Consider the following 18,066-nt stretch of genomic DNA (forward strand, 5'->3'; position numbering starts at 1 on the left):
TTATCTGGAGCTACTTCACAATATTCGAACATAAAAAAGCTCTAAGCATTATCCAGATTGTGGAAAAGCATCAAAAATCCTTCAGTGTCTCCTCGAGTATCACTGTATCGCTTCAGAAACGAATCAGGCTTCTTCTAGGTTTTCCCTGGTACTTGGGGCTAAGGAAAAAAGGGCTTTTTCTCGCTGATGCGTAATTTCATGACGTCGACTCCAGTTATAAAAACATAGGGTCAGTTGTTTACCAAATAATCAGATTAGTGTCCTCCCTTCAGTAGTGTTTAATATTAAGGATTACAAGAAAAAGGATATAAAGTAAAAAAAGAGTTGTCCTAATAAATTTTCCACGTCATGTTCAATTTCTGGTTTTTTTTTCTCAAATTTTCACCAAAAATTCTTGATGATGGTCTAGTAATGTGCATCGATTTGCAAAACCTCTAATAGATTTCACAGGGTTTATTCTCATGGCTTTGTAGCTATATCTATAAGATGCTCATCTACTTTGTGCAGGATTTTCGGGTTTTAAAGGTTATTTAACCTCAATTTTCTATTTCTTCCACACACTTGTAGTACAATTTCGGACATCCATACTTTCTTCATTACAAAAATTATCGTGAGTGTAGCCTTAGGTTATAATTCTTCATCAGGTTTTGTTTGTTTTGGGACGAAGAACAATGGAAGAAAAGCATTCTACAGCGCAATTATGCTACTTCTTCTTAATTGATGATTGGTTGATACTATTAGCATAGCTATCTAAGCTATTTACACCATTTAATTTAAATTACACCTACTTTTGTACTTTATTTAAATGAAAATTTACACTAAATATTAGACATTATAAAAAAAAATTACATTAATTTTAAACGTTATCCTACAAAATCTCATACGTCAATTTCTGCTTCTGTTTGAGTGGATCTGAACCTTTCACATTTAGATATTAGAATACCAATAATATCCCATTTGCAAACATAGTAAACGTTACTGTTAATGAAAATGAAAAAAAAGTGCACTTTTCTGCAAACTCTCCTGGATATATTCTATTCCTGTGGACTCCTAAGAAGTGCAAAAGCAGGCAGTCGAAAACGCTGAAGAGCACTTTTCGGCTAACGCTAAGTCTGGATGCTCATTTAGAATGCCCCAAAATGCAGAATTTATGAGCAAACGAAGCTCATGCAAGAAGTTGTTCAGACTCCAACACACCATTTCCAGAGACATGCAGTCGGGGAGAGAGAGTGATTGTTCATTAGGAAGCAATAGGACCAACGTAAGATTATGAGGTGAGCACTCCATTACTTAGAAGTTTGTAATGGGACACTTTCTATACAAGTTCGTCGCTGATGATATCATGCGAAGAACCGATGAGCAGTGTCCTGCCAGTGTGGCTCCAGCACAGGTCCCTTTCTTGACCTCGAATACGCCGACGCCGGCAGTTCGAACACCAGCCGGATGTACAACACCGTTTCAAGTGGTAACTGGAGTGAGACAAAAGGGCAGTGGCAGGACCCTTCCTGTTCAATTTCGCCATCGACGACATTATGCGAAGAAGAGTAGATCAGTGTCCTGCCAGTCATTCTAGCAAAATCAGGACACCCCTTAACCGATCTCGAGTATGCTGACGATGTTGTTATATTCGTGGAAAGCAGTACGAAGCTTCAACATGTTGTCAACTTTGTATCGAAGCTGGCCGCAGCCTATGGGCTACGTCTACGGGCTGATAAATGTAAACAGGTGTGGATCTCTTCGAGAGCATAAACGGAAATTGGGGTGTGGAGACAAGCGAATAAACAGCTGGATGAGTTCTGTCATCTGCACTGTATGCTGTAAAATGACGGCAGTTACGGGAGGTATATTCAGCTGACACGCGGTAATGTGAATTCAGCATTCAATTCCTTTACCAAATCCCTGTGGTCAACTTCCATCGCCAATGAAGTCAAGCTGGGAGTCTACCTATCCGCAATTCGCCCTATCATGATGTACGAATAATCGAAGACGTGGGCAGCACTGCTTGCGGTGATGTGAGACTCGTTGACATGGATAGGAAGTTCTTTATACGACTGTTAATTTTTTTCAATCATATGTTATAACAAAGACTTTTAAGCAGAAGTGGATGTGGCGCACAGGACGTTGGTATAACACAGGTAAAAAACATCAACATTTTTACCCATCTCGTAAAGTAGTCGCAGAAGAGCGTTTTCGCTCGCTCTCTTCATCACATTAAAAGAAGACCAGGACATTTTTCAGTTGACTTGAAAATTTCTCCAAACAAAAACTTGGAAATGTCACATTTACGTAAGTGGGAGTTCCGAATGGCAAAGGTGAAAGAATAACTCAAGAACCCTGGCATCGACGGGGCAGTTCAGGCGAGACGTGACATTTCGCAGAGTATGAAATAGCGACGAATGGACAGATTTCATGCAAGCTCTAGCTGTAGGTCGAAGTGTAGATATGCTCAACGACTACTCACCTCTAGAAAACAGCAGTAATCCGATTGCGTTACGCCGTTACATTATTGCAGTTCAGGTGAAGTAAGTCACCTATTCCTTGCATCAGAAACAAGGACACTAGTCTGATGTAGACCGGAAGCCTAATATTTTATCACGAGATCACTATAAATCAGAATTTAAGCAAGGTTTTAATCCGTAAATAGACTATATTCCTATCAAGAAAGACGGAAAAAATCTCGTCCAAAATTCCTTCTCGAAAAAAAAAAACCTAAAAAATGGACGACAGATACGGCACGGCCATTCATTTTCAAACAATTTGAAGCGAATCCAACTGGGATCTCTTGCCACGGATTAGCTGGAAGTTCAAATATATTCGGATTAATAGTCTTTGCTCATAAAGAAACAAATTGCAAGCGGAACGGAAACGTTGCTCACTATCCGACACTGCATCCATGTCTCCTTAGTTAAACAGAAACATCCCCTTCTTCTTTACTTTATTGACTATGGTGTGGTAGTTACTTATTACATTACTTACTTAATTGGTGAACTTGTGTCATCGCATCATTGCCGAAGCGTGTCCTTCCTGAATATAGCTCTGCCCAACCTTCTCAATAGATCCCAAGACTTGGTGTCTCGCGTGACCTGCCAATCGACGATGCTGTGCAACCCAAGTACCTCAAACCGACAATCAGCTGTTCAGCGTTGGAGAAACGGAGAGTTGTCACAAAGGATTCCACGCTCCTGCTGGATATTTGACCTACTTGAGTTGGGAATTGGCAGTGTGCTAGGCGGCAGTACTTTTTTGCAATATCTGAGTAACTTTAGCTAAGTAAATGTACGAGTTATGTAGCCCGTACGTGCCCGTATATTCATTCGAGTACGTATATGCTGAAAATCATTTCAGTAATGCATACTGAACAGGTTGTTTAGTTAGTATTTAGTAAAAGCTGGAAGACTTCGAGCATTTAGATATACGCAGCCATAGTTGCATATATAATATTTAGTGAAAAATAGAAGCATACGGTAACTTTTTACTACCAACATTTCGTCCGACATTCAGTATTTCTTTTCATGATTCCGTTTCTCTAAAAATGCTGGACTATTATGAAGTGCGGAGACAAATGTCCTGTTGCTAGGAGATTCCTTCTTTATGATGGAGTCGTTAAATAGGTCTTTTCCAAGGAAAATCACTCAAACGACTGTCGTTGGGGAAAAAACGACGAGCTTAATGAAAATCTTGTACAGGATGCATTATTGAAAGGATTTTCATCATATACGCGTAGTACATATAGTCGACTGTGAAAGCACTCAACGACGCCAGTGCTGGTGCCCTTTTGTTTGGGGCCGAGCGTAGGCGTACTTCAAGTTAGTCAGGACTGACAGTTGGACAGACCGAACAGAATGAAAAAAGGAGGAAAGATATACAAGAAGTGGCAGAAAAAGGGAAAAAAACAGAAAGGAAAAAAGAAAAAGAGAAATAAAAAAGTGAAGAAGAATATAAAAAAGCAAAAACCAGAGAAGCACCAAGAGAAACCTGTTCAGAGTCTTTCATTGTGGAATCACCGATCATTAAGTGGCAAAAGAGGAAAATCTGACTGAGTTAGGAGACCATAACTCGGCAAAAAAATGCAATAAAATTTTGGTAAGATTGAAGCGATAGCACACGATAAGAAAAGCTTCAAAGAAGAAAATATTCCTCATTTCTTCCTTCTCCCTCTCCTTTTTTTTGGGGAAAAAAGGTTTCTTTTTTTTGTTGACATCTTTGCAAGTAGAATGTGTTGAAGGGTTTATCGATAAAATTTGGAAATCACCCATACTTCTTCATGAATTCCCTCAAAATATTAGATGAACTACATTCAAACGGAACTCTAGAGCCTTTTGTTTGACAAACAAGAGAAACAAAAAGTCAAAAAGGAAAAAAATCAAAAGAAATAAAAGTGAATACGTGCCAGCCTCAAGCTAGAACGAAGCAAACTTGGATGGAATTGAATTCCAATTTTGGCCTAGTAGAGAACAACAAAGATTTGAAAAAAAAGAATTTGAAAACGCAAATGTCCAGGATTGGTTATATATTGTCATTTCTTGAGTGGAAATCCCATTTGAAATGACTTTCCCGCATCCCGTGAAACGATTGACGGATTGGATGGGTGGTCGGCTTTTCAAACTATGAATGTTGACATCAAATATTCATCAGAATGACTGAAAGACGTACATATATATGTACGTGTGTATAGCCGTCCGCCGATGCGATGAGGTCCCGGATGAACTCCCGGAGGACCGGCAAAACAAGCCGTTGTCCTCTGGGCAGCGTTGTACGAATAGGACACGCATGTGGAATGAAATGTTTCGAGAGCATCCATTCACTAAAGAACTCCATAATTGGGTCCTAGCCTGGACAAACTCAACGAGCAATTTTAACTAGAAATTCCTCGGCAGCAAATGAGTCACTTACTGCCATGTTGTTATATGTGTAGGTGACTTAGGCAGGAATTCCTAGAAGGATGTGGTTTAGTGGGAAGAATTTTGAGGATAAAATAGTCCCTTACATTGAACGCTGGTAAATATTCAGTAAGAAAAGTCCATCAAAAACTTATCTAAGCAAAAATATTTTAAATAAATTATTAACAAAAATTTCACCAAACAAATGGACAATTGGACAAACAATTGGATAAATCGAATAACCGTTACAGGAAGTGAGGAATTTCTCAAGCTAATGCTAAAACACTAGTGCTAGAATACTATAACAGTAATAAATAAAGTAAATACACTTCACTAGTGCTAAAATACTGTAATAGTAAAATATAGTAATGCTACAGTAGTAGTGTAGTATTTTTTGTTGTTGCTATTTATGTACACACCATACAAAGGAATTTAGCAGAGGATCAGGTTTATTAAAAGGAACTTTAAAGGTAAAAAGAAATCCTCACAATATTTGATACTGCTCTGGATTTGGAAAGAAAGATCCATCTGAAATTTAACCAAACAGAGTAATTGAACAAACAATTTGATAAACTGCATAACCCAGCAGAAAAAACGGCACAAAGAACAATGGATTCCATATTGAAAAAAAATTGAGGAAAAAAGTTTAAAAAAAAAGAAAAGAAGAAATTGAAAAGTAGTCTGGTACAGTAACACTACTGTACAGTAGAAATACAGTAGTTCTGTAGTATATTCTAAGCAACATGATCAGTTAACTGAGTTAGTGGATTATGACGACGTTATTAACGCTGGAACAGATTTATTAATCAATGAATGAAAGAGTTCTCTTAAGTGGAAGTTAAGAGATTACAGTTAAAACACTCAACAACATAGTCCTTAAACTGGATTCCGGATGAGAAGTTCGGATAAAATACAGTCATTCAACACTGAGTCAAGCATGTCTTGACTTTAATTTCAATGAACTTGAACTATTTTTTCCCTACAACTTCAACCACAAGAAGAATTACGAGGAACCAGTTCATAGAAGTTCATCTGAAACGTTCTTTTTTTTTCTCTCTCTCTTCTCGGTGCCTCAATTCCTCATTCCACTCTACCGTATCGGGTTCTTTTCACACGTTCTTTTTTTTCACACTTCGTGCATTCCCCTACTACAACTATATGTACTCATTCTTTCATGCATAAAACATTCACAGAGAACGAGAGGAGGTGTATGGATGTTCCCAGAAAAAGCTCGTAACGTTTTCTTGTTATCATTCACTATTAGATTCCTGGACGTACGAATAATATGTGAAGTATAAAAATTCCAGAATTTTTCATTTATCCGAATTCCGATATGAGTTTATTCGAAGCACTCAAAGTGCAAAATAAGCTCAGTGTTTTAGATTTTTATTTTCTAGATTTTTTTTCCGAAACTCCAAGGAATCCTATCGTTTGAATAATCGACTAATTCGAAAGGTTCAGGTGCAGAAGAAGTTCTACATTCGAGTAAAGAGACCAAAATAGGTCTTTATATTCAAGCAGTTTTTATTATCTAGATTTTTCCCTGAAACTTAAGTAGTTTTTTATTTTCTAAATTTTTTCCGAAACTCCAATGAATCCTATCGTTTGAATAATCGAATAATTCGAAACGTTCAGGTGAAGAACAAGTTTTCAACATTCGAATATTCGAAAGAGGCCAAAATAGCTCGGTATATTGATTAACTACTAGTACTAGGCTAAAGTGGAATAGGAGGAATTTTATGAGAAGAGGAGAATATAGTACGGTTTAGTGGTTCTCAAAAAAAAATAACTGCACGAGTTTATCTTTGAGAAAAAAAAACTAAATTGTTATTTTTTATTACCTTCATAAAAGCTTAGCTTAAAACAAAAAGGAACAAAGCTGTCAAGATTTATGAGTCCTTAATGCGGCTATTAGCAACCGACGAAAATTTTCTGAATTTACGGAAAAGCGGTAGAGAAATGTGGATAAATTCCACGAAAGAGAGAATTTTTAAATAAAGCACTTTTTAAAAGAATAAATTTAAATAAAGAAATCTACTAACGCACTTTTCGAAGCTGAGAGATATTTTGTCTTTTTTTAAGGCTACTAAAGGTTATGGGATCGTTGTTGCTCATACATGTGCGTTGAAGAAAATATCAACGGCTCAGAGATGATGTTAGGAAACTTTCTTAACCATGTTATTCTGGTTAGGAAAGTTTCCTCCTAACCTTCGCGTCCTTGCGTCCTTGCGCGTGTTTCCTGATCTCTTAAACTCTTCTATATGTGAACTCATAGCTGATCGATTTCTATTTTAGTAAGCTTTAGTTCAAAAATTCACTTCCATACAGGAGATTTAGACCTAAATTTAAAGTTCCTTAAGCTCCATCGTGTCGTAAACGTTTGCTCAATAACTGAGAAAATCGATAAAACCAACCGCATAACGTATAGTAATAAGCAAGTTTTATTAGGTGAAACTTTTCAAAGCATCCTTCATCAGTTTTTGTAGAGAAAAAAAACTTAGCAAACTCTTATATTATGTACATTTGTATGTGATCAGATTGACTTTTTTACGATTAGAAAAGTTTTTAGTCATAATTTAAAAATGCGAAGTACATAATTACACCATAGACATGATGGCGAAAGAAAAAAATCGGAAATGCTCAGGAAAAAATAGACGACAGAAGAGAAAAAAGCAAATTGTCAATGCTTAGAATCAGAAAGACGTTATAGGATAAAGAATAGTGAAAATCTGCACTGATGGAAAAAGTACCGACATCAATCCACGCATTGATTGATTGACCTATTCTTGATCTAATGATCAATGAACTCATACAAGTGATTGGTTTCAAAGGGGAAAAAAACAGAGAAAAACAAAAGTAACAGCATTTTTAGTGAACAAGTAATCAGAAGAGCACTTGTACCTTAATAGTTATTCAGTTTCTTTAAAATATAATTTTTAACGTGCGATTAAAATTAGCAATTAACTTCAAAGAACCATTTCGTTAATAGTATAAGATACGTATTCAAAAAGAAGCTCAAAACAAGTCTATGAAAAGCGATAATACTGAAAATTTTCCTATTTTCAAAATCATAAGAAAATCCTAAAAAAAAAACAAAAAAAACACTGCATACTAGATCTGTTATATATTTAAACACCTATAGTAAAGGTAACATATATACATATATGATAAGAGGCATACATAGTTGAATATTTAATTATTTCATTAGTTATTAAACAGAATAATTTCCAGAATAAGCAGCATGACGGAATTAGATAGCAGTTTCAGTGGATATTGGTTGATTTTATGTGCTTTAAGGTGTTTATAGTTTAATTAGTTAATTTAATAGTTATCCAGTTTCTTTAAAATATAAGTTTTAATGTGCAATAAAAATCAGTAAAAAATAATAAAAGTAGTAAAAGCAATAATTAAACCTGTAAGGGTTGGAAATAAGGTGATACAAAGAGAAGCTCCCGAGATTGTCTGGATACTTGATAAGGAACGGTAAGAGAGCAGAACTCACCGTGATAACAAGGTTAGTGAGCAACGTGAACGCCAATGAAATCCCAATCGTACCGAGAAGGAACGTGAAAATCGTGATGAAATTTAATCCGGGGATTTTCGAGATAATCGTCATGACTTCGTTGCATAACACTTTCAATAGGGGTTTGTTTAGGCGTGGGCGGAAGAACAAAAGGCGATCACGGTGCATAACGGTGTTCGACGCGCGTAACACTTGAAGACTTGAGCACATGTTGCTGTCGTCAACAGCGGAAACAATAGCGACACGGGTTCATCTAAGGGCACTCCTATGCAAATATGAGCTGCGCAAAACGGTTTCTTACGGACTTCAGGGATACGTAAGGGACGGATTAAAACCATTAAAATGGTTGATATAAATAAGGAAATGTAATTACGGTAATTTATTTATTTATTTATTTATTCGCATACACAGATAGTGCACCAAAAACAAAAAAAAACACATTTGTCTATGTCAGGATAGTTAAGAAAAAGTCATCAAACTCATTGTTCAAATCATTCAACAAATTTATTATTCTCACTAACGAGAATAATAAAAGTAAAGTAAAGTAAAGTGAAATAATAGTGTGTGTGTCACAATAATATAATATACAATACATAATATATATAATAATGATAGTAGTATAATGATAGGATCTTTCTAATAAGTGTATGGCATCCACTGTTATCACCAATATTATTATTATTATTATTATTATTATTATTATTATTATTATTATTATTATTATTATTATTATTATTATTATTACTATTACTATTATTATTATTATTATTATTATTATTATTATTATTATTATTATTATTATTATTGTTATTATTATTATTATTATTATTATTATTATTATTATTATTATTATTATTATCAAAAAGGATAAAGTCACTGGCGTATCAATCCACTTGGGATGCACCAAATGCGTTTTTTTACTGGAATTCGTAGTCGTTGAGGTTTTTCGGGGCGGGCTGGCCTATACGATCACTTGCTGGGCTAGCCGATGTGCCAAGTCAGTGTTTCTATCCTCCTAGAAAATTCCAGGACCAAATTATCGACTCCCGAGGCATGAACAACTTGGTTTGAACTGGGTAGGGGGCGGGGGGCACGGTTGTGAAACCACCGACCGTGTGGCTACAACGACATTTAACCGACTGTGCCGCATTCACCCTCATGAGAATAATGATAGAATAATTTTTTTTGATTATGAGATATATATATATATATATATATATATATATAGAAGCAGATGTGGTCGGTTAGAGGTCCGTTGAAGCCACACGGTCGATGGTTCGAAACCGCCCTAGTGTAAACCAAGCCTTTCATTACTCCGAGGTCGATGAATTGGTATCAGACTTGTCTGGGAGGATGAGAAATTAGACTTTGACAATTTTATGTGCACGGAAATCCACACGGGGTATGCAGGAAATAGTGGAAAAAATACAAATGTGTCTACGTGCAAATTTTGAAAAAATGCAAAAATAAAAGCAAATACACTTACTGCAAATTATTAATTCTTTTACCAAAACAACACAATTATCTGCAAAAATTAAATGTCTACTGAACATCTTGAAAAAAAAGCAAAATTTTTATTTCTATTACTATCCGCAAAAACTTAGTATTAGCAGCAAAAGTTCCAGATGTGATCGCAACAGTGAAGAGAATTACCGTAAGATCACATCAAGATTACTGAAGTAGGAGTTCCTTCCGCGAATTTATATGATTTCCCCGTAATCACTACAATTCTCACTAAAAATGTCCTTTCTCTACGTGAAAGGGAAAAAAGAACGAATAATCACATTGTACAGCTGCGGAAACATTCCAAGAATTTTACGATTTCCCGTGGAATGACCCTGAATGTTCCCAACATGATATGTGTCGACATATGTCGATTAGACAACCGGAAATGAAAACAGGATCGATGTGTAGCATCGAGAATAAATGTCAATTTAATTAGTGAAATTTTATCGGATGTATCAGATAAACGTTTTTGTGTTTTTAGCGGTCTGAAAAATGCCCAGAATTTTCTGGAAAATCTAGATAGAGTTCTCGAAAACTTTTTCTTTAGTAAATATACTACACACAGGTATATTTCATATATATGATGTTGCATGAACCTCATAGAGTAAGCAGAAAATCTTGGAAATGTCTTGAACATAGAAAAATAAAAAATCCCAGGAAATTTGAAACTTTTTCTCAGCACATGAATTACGAAATAGTGGCCCAAGTTTTCCCAAAGGAAAGAAAAGCTAAAATTTTCCAGAAAATGTTCATTTATCAATAGTTTTGCGTTGTTGTTGTCTTGAACTTGGAAGAATTGAATTGAAAATTTCAGCAAATCCGTAACATTTCCTTCGCAAGCGCTTCAATTTTTAAATTCTCAAAAAAAAACAAGATAGAACTTTTCACGAGGTACATTCCCTTGCATTTACAGTAGATTTCATGGAAGAAGTCGTATGAGTTTTATGAAGCGAACGCAGAAAAGAACCTGTCTTAAAAACTTGAAAAATCATGTTCATACTTGTTCAGGATCGTTGTACGTACCTGTACGGATCGTACATAAACACGTCTGTGTCTCGTTAGAATTTGCTAGAACATGCCGGAGCTAGCGAAGAACTAGTTCTAACATGGATTTCCCAAGCGTATTATATACGCGTTTCGTAGTCGCAAATATCATAATCCATAAAACAAACTATAAATGCTATGCGATTTGAAAATTCGAGAAGAAAAATTAAAGAAACTTTGATTTTTGCCAATATTTTAGAAACTTTCAGAAGAAACAAAATAAGATAATTCAGCATGAAAGAGCTATCTTAGTCATTGAAAAAAAATCAAATATTTACACTTGAAAATCAATTTCAAAAACAATAATTCAAATAATAATTGAAAAAAAAATAATAATGGAATAATAACAACACATAATAATTGAATTTCTTATTTTGTGTTCTTAGAAGTTCTTAGAAGTTTCCAAAACTTTGGCAAAAAGCAAACTTCCCTTAACTTCTTTTCAAATATTTAAAAAAAAACTACAATTCGAATTTAAAAATCAGAAAGTCAGTCAGATATCACTCCCCTCGCGTGCTATTTTCTGCTATTTACTACTATTTTCTCAAGAAGTATTGCACCTTATTTATATTATATTATTTATTATAATATTTATGCTCGTATTTACTTTAGGATGAAAGTGAATAGCTAAGAGATGAATTGAAGCAAAGAGCGCTGAACCGGCACAGAACGAGCTGAACTCAAACAAAGAGAGTTTGTTCAGGTTTCTCTTGGAGTATCCGTGGTGGCCTCAAAATATTTCCGATCGCTACGAGATGATAATAACAATTTTCTTTTTCAAAAAAATCCTGAAGAATTGGTCGCGCATAACTTTTCAGAAAACATGAAGTCAACAAGTAGCGACCGAATAGCTTCAACGACCTTCATCAAGCACTTTACTGTGGTGAATTCTAGAACTGGCCAACAAAGTTGTTGTTGTCAAGTATGTAGTTGTTAGAACTCAAGTGTGACTGCCTGATGTTTTGGTTTTACGATCATTTTCGATCTACACCGCAGTATTTTGGCGGTCACAAAGAAATAATTCATAACTTACTTAAGAAAGAGCTAAAGCTGGTTTTTTTTTTCTGGCAAGCAAAATAACAAAAACAAAGGACAATGGAGGAAAACGAATGTCAAAATTGGAAGTAAAGAGCTACGTATTACAATTCTAACGCCTGATTTTCTAATGTTTCATTATTTTACTTAGTTTTATTATTATTTTTTCTTATTTTTTATGTTAACGCCTGCTTACTGCTTGGTATTTTATACTCTTATTTCGTTTATTGCGTTAATTATATTACAATATTTTATTGTATTCATTTTGTATTATGGATCTTCTGTAACCCCAGTTACAGTCCCCATAATTCAATAAAGAAATATTCGCAATATAATTTTTTTAACGTCTTCACAGCATTTTTATGTTTCCTTCATAGTCAGAACGTAAGCGAATACTTTTTAGACTTTTTGATTTATTTCCCAACATTCGCGCCTTTTTCTTCTCGAAATCCTAAGATCGAACACTTACGAATCCCAGAAAATAGAAAGGTTCGTAGCTGGGAGCTCGATTAGCGAATGTCCTAGATTCGACCGAAAATTTCCCCAAAAGCTCTTTTTTCTCTTCTCTTTTTTTCGCTTTCCGCTTATCACTATCTTTTCTTAATCCCACAAGCGACATGAGCTCAGATTTCGATATCTGCTCAGCTCTCAGAAATGAACGATAAAAATCCTTGCTGTTGCCTTAGTAGGAGACCTCGAGGACTAACAGGGTGATAACTTTTCCTTGGGCCCCTATCGGTACAACTTTTTTCCCCACATATCCACAGAGCCATAAAGGGGCTTAGCAATATCAGTCTTGAAAAGTGTACACAGTGTACGAAATGCTAAGGAACTATCTAAAGAACCTCGTTCTGATCCTAGCGTTTTGTCGAAGTTTTTTTTTAATTCAAATCTTCTCCTCATAATATCACATGGTCCCCATATGGGGTATAAACTTGTCAGTGGAAGTAAAAAGAGGAGAGGTAATTTTCTATTGAAATTAAAGCAAAATAAGAAAGGTTCAGTTGAGCTACCTTCGCGTTTCGATAGAGAAATCCTTAACGCCTTAAGGTGAATAAAAGCGAACAAAAAAAATAACAAGTATTTTTTTGAGCTTCTATGCAAAAGTCAGCAACAACAGCTTCACATTGCTGGTTGTCGTAAAAATTTTACAATTTCTCCCTAGTTCTTTGCTTTACTCTCTAACTTACGTATGTTCATTCAATCAAAAATTTGTAAAATAAATAAAAACTAAAGATTATAGAAAAATAGAGAGAAGAAATACGGCATCATCATTGCAGAATCACAGACAAAGGAAAAAAGCAGAAGCCGAGAAACCAGTTCTTCTCTTGCGATGCCCATTTCTCACAACGCGCTAACGCTTAGGCATAGATTAGTCGAAGAACTCCTCTTTCATCGAGAGCGCCACTTATTTGTTCTCTCTTCCTCATTCAGACACACATACATACACACACGCACGCAACATTTTTCCCATATACGAGAGGTAAGAGTTAATGGATGCACGCAAGGAACTGGTGGTACTTGTTAGGCAACGCTAAGCCTCATTATATGCTTTGATGCTTACTGAGGTATTCGAGAACATGGTTGATTATTCCGGAGAATAGCCCGGTAGAAGAAAAGAAATATTCCACTACCAGGGAGTCTCAGCATAATTACTCTCTCTTTTTTTTCTTTTCTTTTTTTCTTCTTCTCATAATTTCTCGTAATTTTTACTCCCTCTGAAATGCAATTCTCCTGCAAAAAAAGAAGTAGCAGGTAAAATTAGAAGTTTAGTAATTTCCAAAACAAAGTTTGCGACAAATAATAAAGTTAATTAGAATTATAAAGTAATATTGAAGCTGAAAAGAATAGCAATAAACTCCAGAAACACCTATTCCTAGATTCTGATGGAACTATGTAACTAATCTTCTACGTATTTTAGCTTAACCAAGAATAATAATAAAACAAAATAAAAGCTACTAATAGCTATCGAAGGAACTACAAAAATTTCTACACATTGGTATTTCTAATGTGATTATGTACACCATTAAACCCAGAAATAAATAAATAGAAAATAAATAAATAAATAATAAAATAAATAAATAGAACTAAGAAACTTTGTATATAGTAGCACTTTTAATATGCATGTGCATACCATAAAACATGGATTATCAAATAAAACATAAGTTCCTTTCAATTCAAATTTCCTCAAAAAAAATTATTTAAATATTAAAGATATTCTATCGCTCCTTCACGGGGTATAAGAAAGCGGATTAAATGCTGTTTAACTCTATCCTGAAGACTTTTCAGAGGTACAGAGCGGACCAGAAGCTCTCGTTGAATTATTCACTGCATCCTCAATGTATCTACATGGAACAAAAATAAGAAAAGAAAAGAAAAATTAGGAGAAAAAACGGAATAATTGAATGAAAATGAATGAAAAAAGGATGAATTAAAAATTGGTCTACGAGGAGAACAAAAAATATTACTATTTTTTCGATTTATTTTAGTGAATTCTAACCTAAAAATTCATATGTTACAGTAAAGTTTACCGAAAAATTAAAAAAAGAGGCAACAAACTAGAAAAAAAACACACACAAGTGCATAGATGTGAAATATGCAACCAGTGCGCAAGGTTTAGCGTTAAACAAAAACAAGAAATAATAAACAATCAAATATTTTTAGAATCTGCTGCAACAACACTTCCCAAACAAGTACATGCGTATATATGTATGCTTTTAATGGAGCATTACTGGCGTTACTGTAACAGAACGGTACTAGAAATCGCAGCTGGTACATGAACCGTTGTACATACAGAAGAATCATCCATAATTCCCTTTGAACAAGTTTTTTTTTTTCTTTTTTTTTTGTTATAGAGAAATTTTAGAATATTCCATTGTGTAAGACGCAGGTGTCGCAAACTTTCCGAATAAAAAAATATATTTTTCGAATTCAATGTTTCAGTATTACTATTTACTGAAATTAATCGAGTCGGATGCCCTAATGACCTTTTATTCCAGAATTTTGGTGCTTACGCCGAACGATACATGTTATCCAGAGTTTAAAAAGTTGAATATGGAACTTAGTTCTGGAAATTTTCCCAAACTTCGATTTATATGTGAAAATAGAATTGAAATAATGTGGAGAATCAGTAAAGGAATTCAATATTTGTTGACTAATGATTAATTAAAAAAACAAACCACAGCTATCAACAATTGTAACCACAGTATTCAACTTATGCATTTACTAATTAGTTTTGTTTTCATATTTTCCTTGTTTTACATTGTTTTAATTATTTAATTATATTTAAATTTTGTTTTGTTAGGATTGGCCTTCCTCCCCTACTGAGGAGCCTCAAGAAAGGTTAATCCAAAAATGGATCGCCTAGATAGAATGCGAAACGATCCATAATTCAATTTTATCCTGTATCTTATTTATTTTGACTTTTTAACTGTTATTATTAATTATTTATTGTGTATGAATGAAGTTATTATGTATGAATAATTTATGTTTTATTTGAATTACAACTACAGTATTTTCTGGTACCAATTTTCTCAATCATTTTAATCTTTCACCTCTCCCTCATCACTCTTACTTCGGTGAAATCTTAGTACTTCAACGTTGATCACAAACGTAAACATTCTCCTAATCTTTTGGAGATTGTTATTCGAACTGAAGAAGGCTGAGACGTTCTCTCAAAAGGGGATTAGAGTTGGTTTTGCAGGGGAAATAGGTAAATAATGGGCAGAGTTGAAGTTGGAAAACAAACAATTTACTCTTTTATGCGATGGAATTACAGACAGAGGGAGAGAGGGGAATTTTTGGGGAACAGCGGTTGCATTGCGTTATTTTGTGATTGTCAGAGATAAAAAACAGCGGTAATTTAGCGAAATTACTGTAAAAGGATTTTTTTTCGTTTTTAAAATTCATTCTCTCGTCAGAAAACTATTTTTGCTAGGACAATTTCCCAACCACATTATTTACTCATTCAACCATGAATGATCATTTATTGTTCTGTTCGGAAACGGTAATCGGTTAATTCAATGTACGCATCCACACCACCTGTATGCATACATGGATGGCCTTGTAGAGCGAAAAATCACAACTCCTTATTTAGGGATTAGTGCGCCATGGTAACACAACACTCGCCTCGCCGGAGGTCATTGCACCGATTAGGTTCACTATTGAGCGTAAAGAATCCAGAATAACAGGGACTTCCCAATTTCCTCAGTGTTTGATGGGATTCAGCAAATAAATGACAGTTATTCTAACTTATTTTTTTTAAATAAAATAGCGAATAAATTACCACCTTATTTTTAAGTATTAATTATTTTCTTTATTTTTAAGAGATATTTAATTTTCTTAGACAATTAACAAAGTAACTTTCGGTGAACATAAATAAAACAAGTAGAGATTTCACATATTTTTTTATGGAAAGTGTCCAGTGCTGATACGAGAAATAGATTTTAAAAAGTTACCTCTGTTAAAAGTGTTGTCGTTTATGTCAAGCGGCTCATCGCCTCCAATCCAGCAAATTCCTCAAGGATTCGATCTGTAAACAATACAAATTAGATAAGACAAAACAAAGTTGTAAACACGTTACGCTTGTTTACAACATTAATACCAGGAACAGACAACTCAATGTTTATATCCAGAAGAAAACACATCCACAAATGGAACGGCAGAACGAAAATATAGAAATAGAAAATAGAAAGAAATAAAAATAGAGACATGACACAACCTTGGAACGTTTGCAGTGGAAAAATGACAAAATATCGACCACGAGTTGATCTACTAAAACGTTTTCGTGATCTGCGCCGAGGTTCTGTCGCTGGTATCGTCGCGATAACTGCTTGGCGGGCATAATTCAATATGAAAACGGACCTTTTTCCTTTTTTCATTTTTTTTCTCATGTTTTCTGTTATCTATTATACTAGCTATTATTTACTGTGTTGATTCTTCTCTTTCTCCCAGCTCGCACTGGGTGGAATCAAACGGTGCAAAAAATCCTACAGAAATTAGGAAAAATTGTTCTGTGCACGAATTTTTCAACTCGAAAGCCATTGGAATGGCTCAGCTGAATGATGTCCAATAGAAAGTAAAAAAATTAAGGAGTAACTAACTATTAAGGAATCGTTTTGAATGCTAAAAAGTGTTCCTACGCTGAAAAAAAATCTTTTTTTCCCTCTCTAACCTTGGATATCATAGAAATTTTTTTCTTCTGTTCTAAACAAAACTCTGATAAAATCTTCTATGTTCCTCTTTCATCCATGTAGTCTGACTTCTTTCCTGAGAATTTCTTCAAAATTGTTGAAATTTTGCTCGCATAGCAACAAATATCCACTGGAAACACCTCGTCAATTCCCCCGCTGTTTCCTCATACTTCACAATAACACGAATTTGAACAGAATAATCAAAAATTTCACTCCACAGTAAATTTTTTAAATAGCTCAAAATAACACTAAACGTAGAGGCACATGACGTAGCATTGCTTCAAGCACTAGCACAACTTGCTTTATTTATGAAGTTTTCTGATTCTTATAATTTTTTATGAAAAGCATTTATGTTATACTTACGAAGAAAGTTATGAGAAGTTTTCATATGTATACTGCCCATATCGCAACACACTAACTCATTTAAGAGTCCCTATCTCAGTTTGCTCAATTTATTTCATTATTACTATTATTATTATTATTATTACTGTTTTATTACTTTATACTTACTACTTTTTTATTACTTGCTATTATCACCATTATTATTATTATTATTATTATTATTATTATTATTAATAGTATTATTATTATTGACGTTACTACTACGTTACAGTCGTAATCTACTATTATTAAATTTTTATTTACAGCTGCTTACTTTACATGTTTACGCAACTCTTTTTGAAATTTGATTGTGCAACCCAATGATAATAAATCGGTCCCTTCCACTTGAATTGATAATGGAAACCGAAGTTCTTTTCTAAAGATCAACAATAATATCCTGGATTGTTTCGTCTGCAGTGACAACACGCTCTCACATCCAGTAAACTTAAGTCCTAAACTACGTCGCGCTCGTACTCTAGTCCCAAACTTCTAATCATATGTGGTC

General features: G+C 34.4%; 2 protein-coding genes across 2 annotated transcripts; both read left to right on the forward strand.

Moving 5' to 3' along the window:
* Positions 1–1,303: 1,303 nt before the first annotated feature.
* RB195_016931 (uncharacterized protein) lies at positions 1,304–1,573 on the forward strand (the record flags this gene model as incomplete). Its single annotated transcript, XM_064183687.1, has 1 exon — positions 1,304–1,573. One exon carries the CDS (start codon positions 1,304–1,306, stop codon positions 1,571–1,573), a length of 270 nt encoding a protein of 89 aa, XP_064039568.1.
* Positions 1,574–8,611: 7,038 nt separating this feature from the next.
* RB195_016932 (uncharacterized protein) lies at positions 8,612–9,336 on the forward strand (the record flags this gene model as incomplete). The annotated part of the gene is made up of 2 exons (XM_064183688.1): positions 8,612–8,748; positions 9,033–9,336. 2 exons carry the CDS (start codon positions 8,612–8,614, stop codon positions 9,334–9,336), a joined length of 441 nt encoding a protein of 146 aa, XP_064039569.1.
* Between the last annotated feature and the right edge of the window lie 8,730 nt (positions 9,337–18,066).

This window comes from Necator americanus, chromosome II (assembly GCF_031761385.1).
Source record: "Necator americanus strain Aroian chromosome II, whole genome shotgun sequence".
Classification (NCBI taxonomy): domain Eukaryota; kingdom Metazoa; phylum Nematoda; class Chromadorea; order Rhabditida; family Ancylostomatidae; genus Necator; species Necator americanus.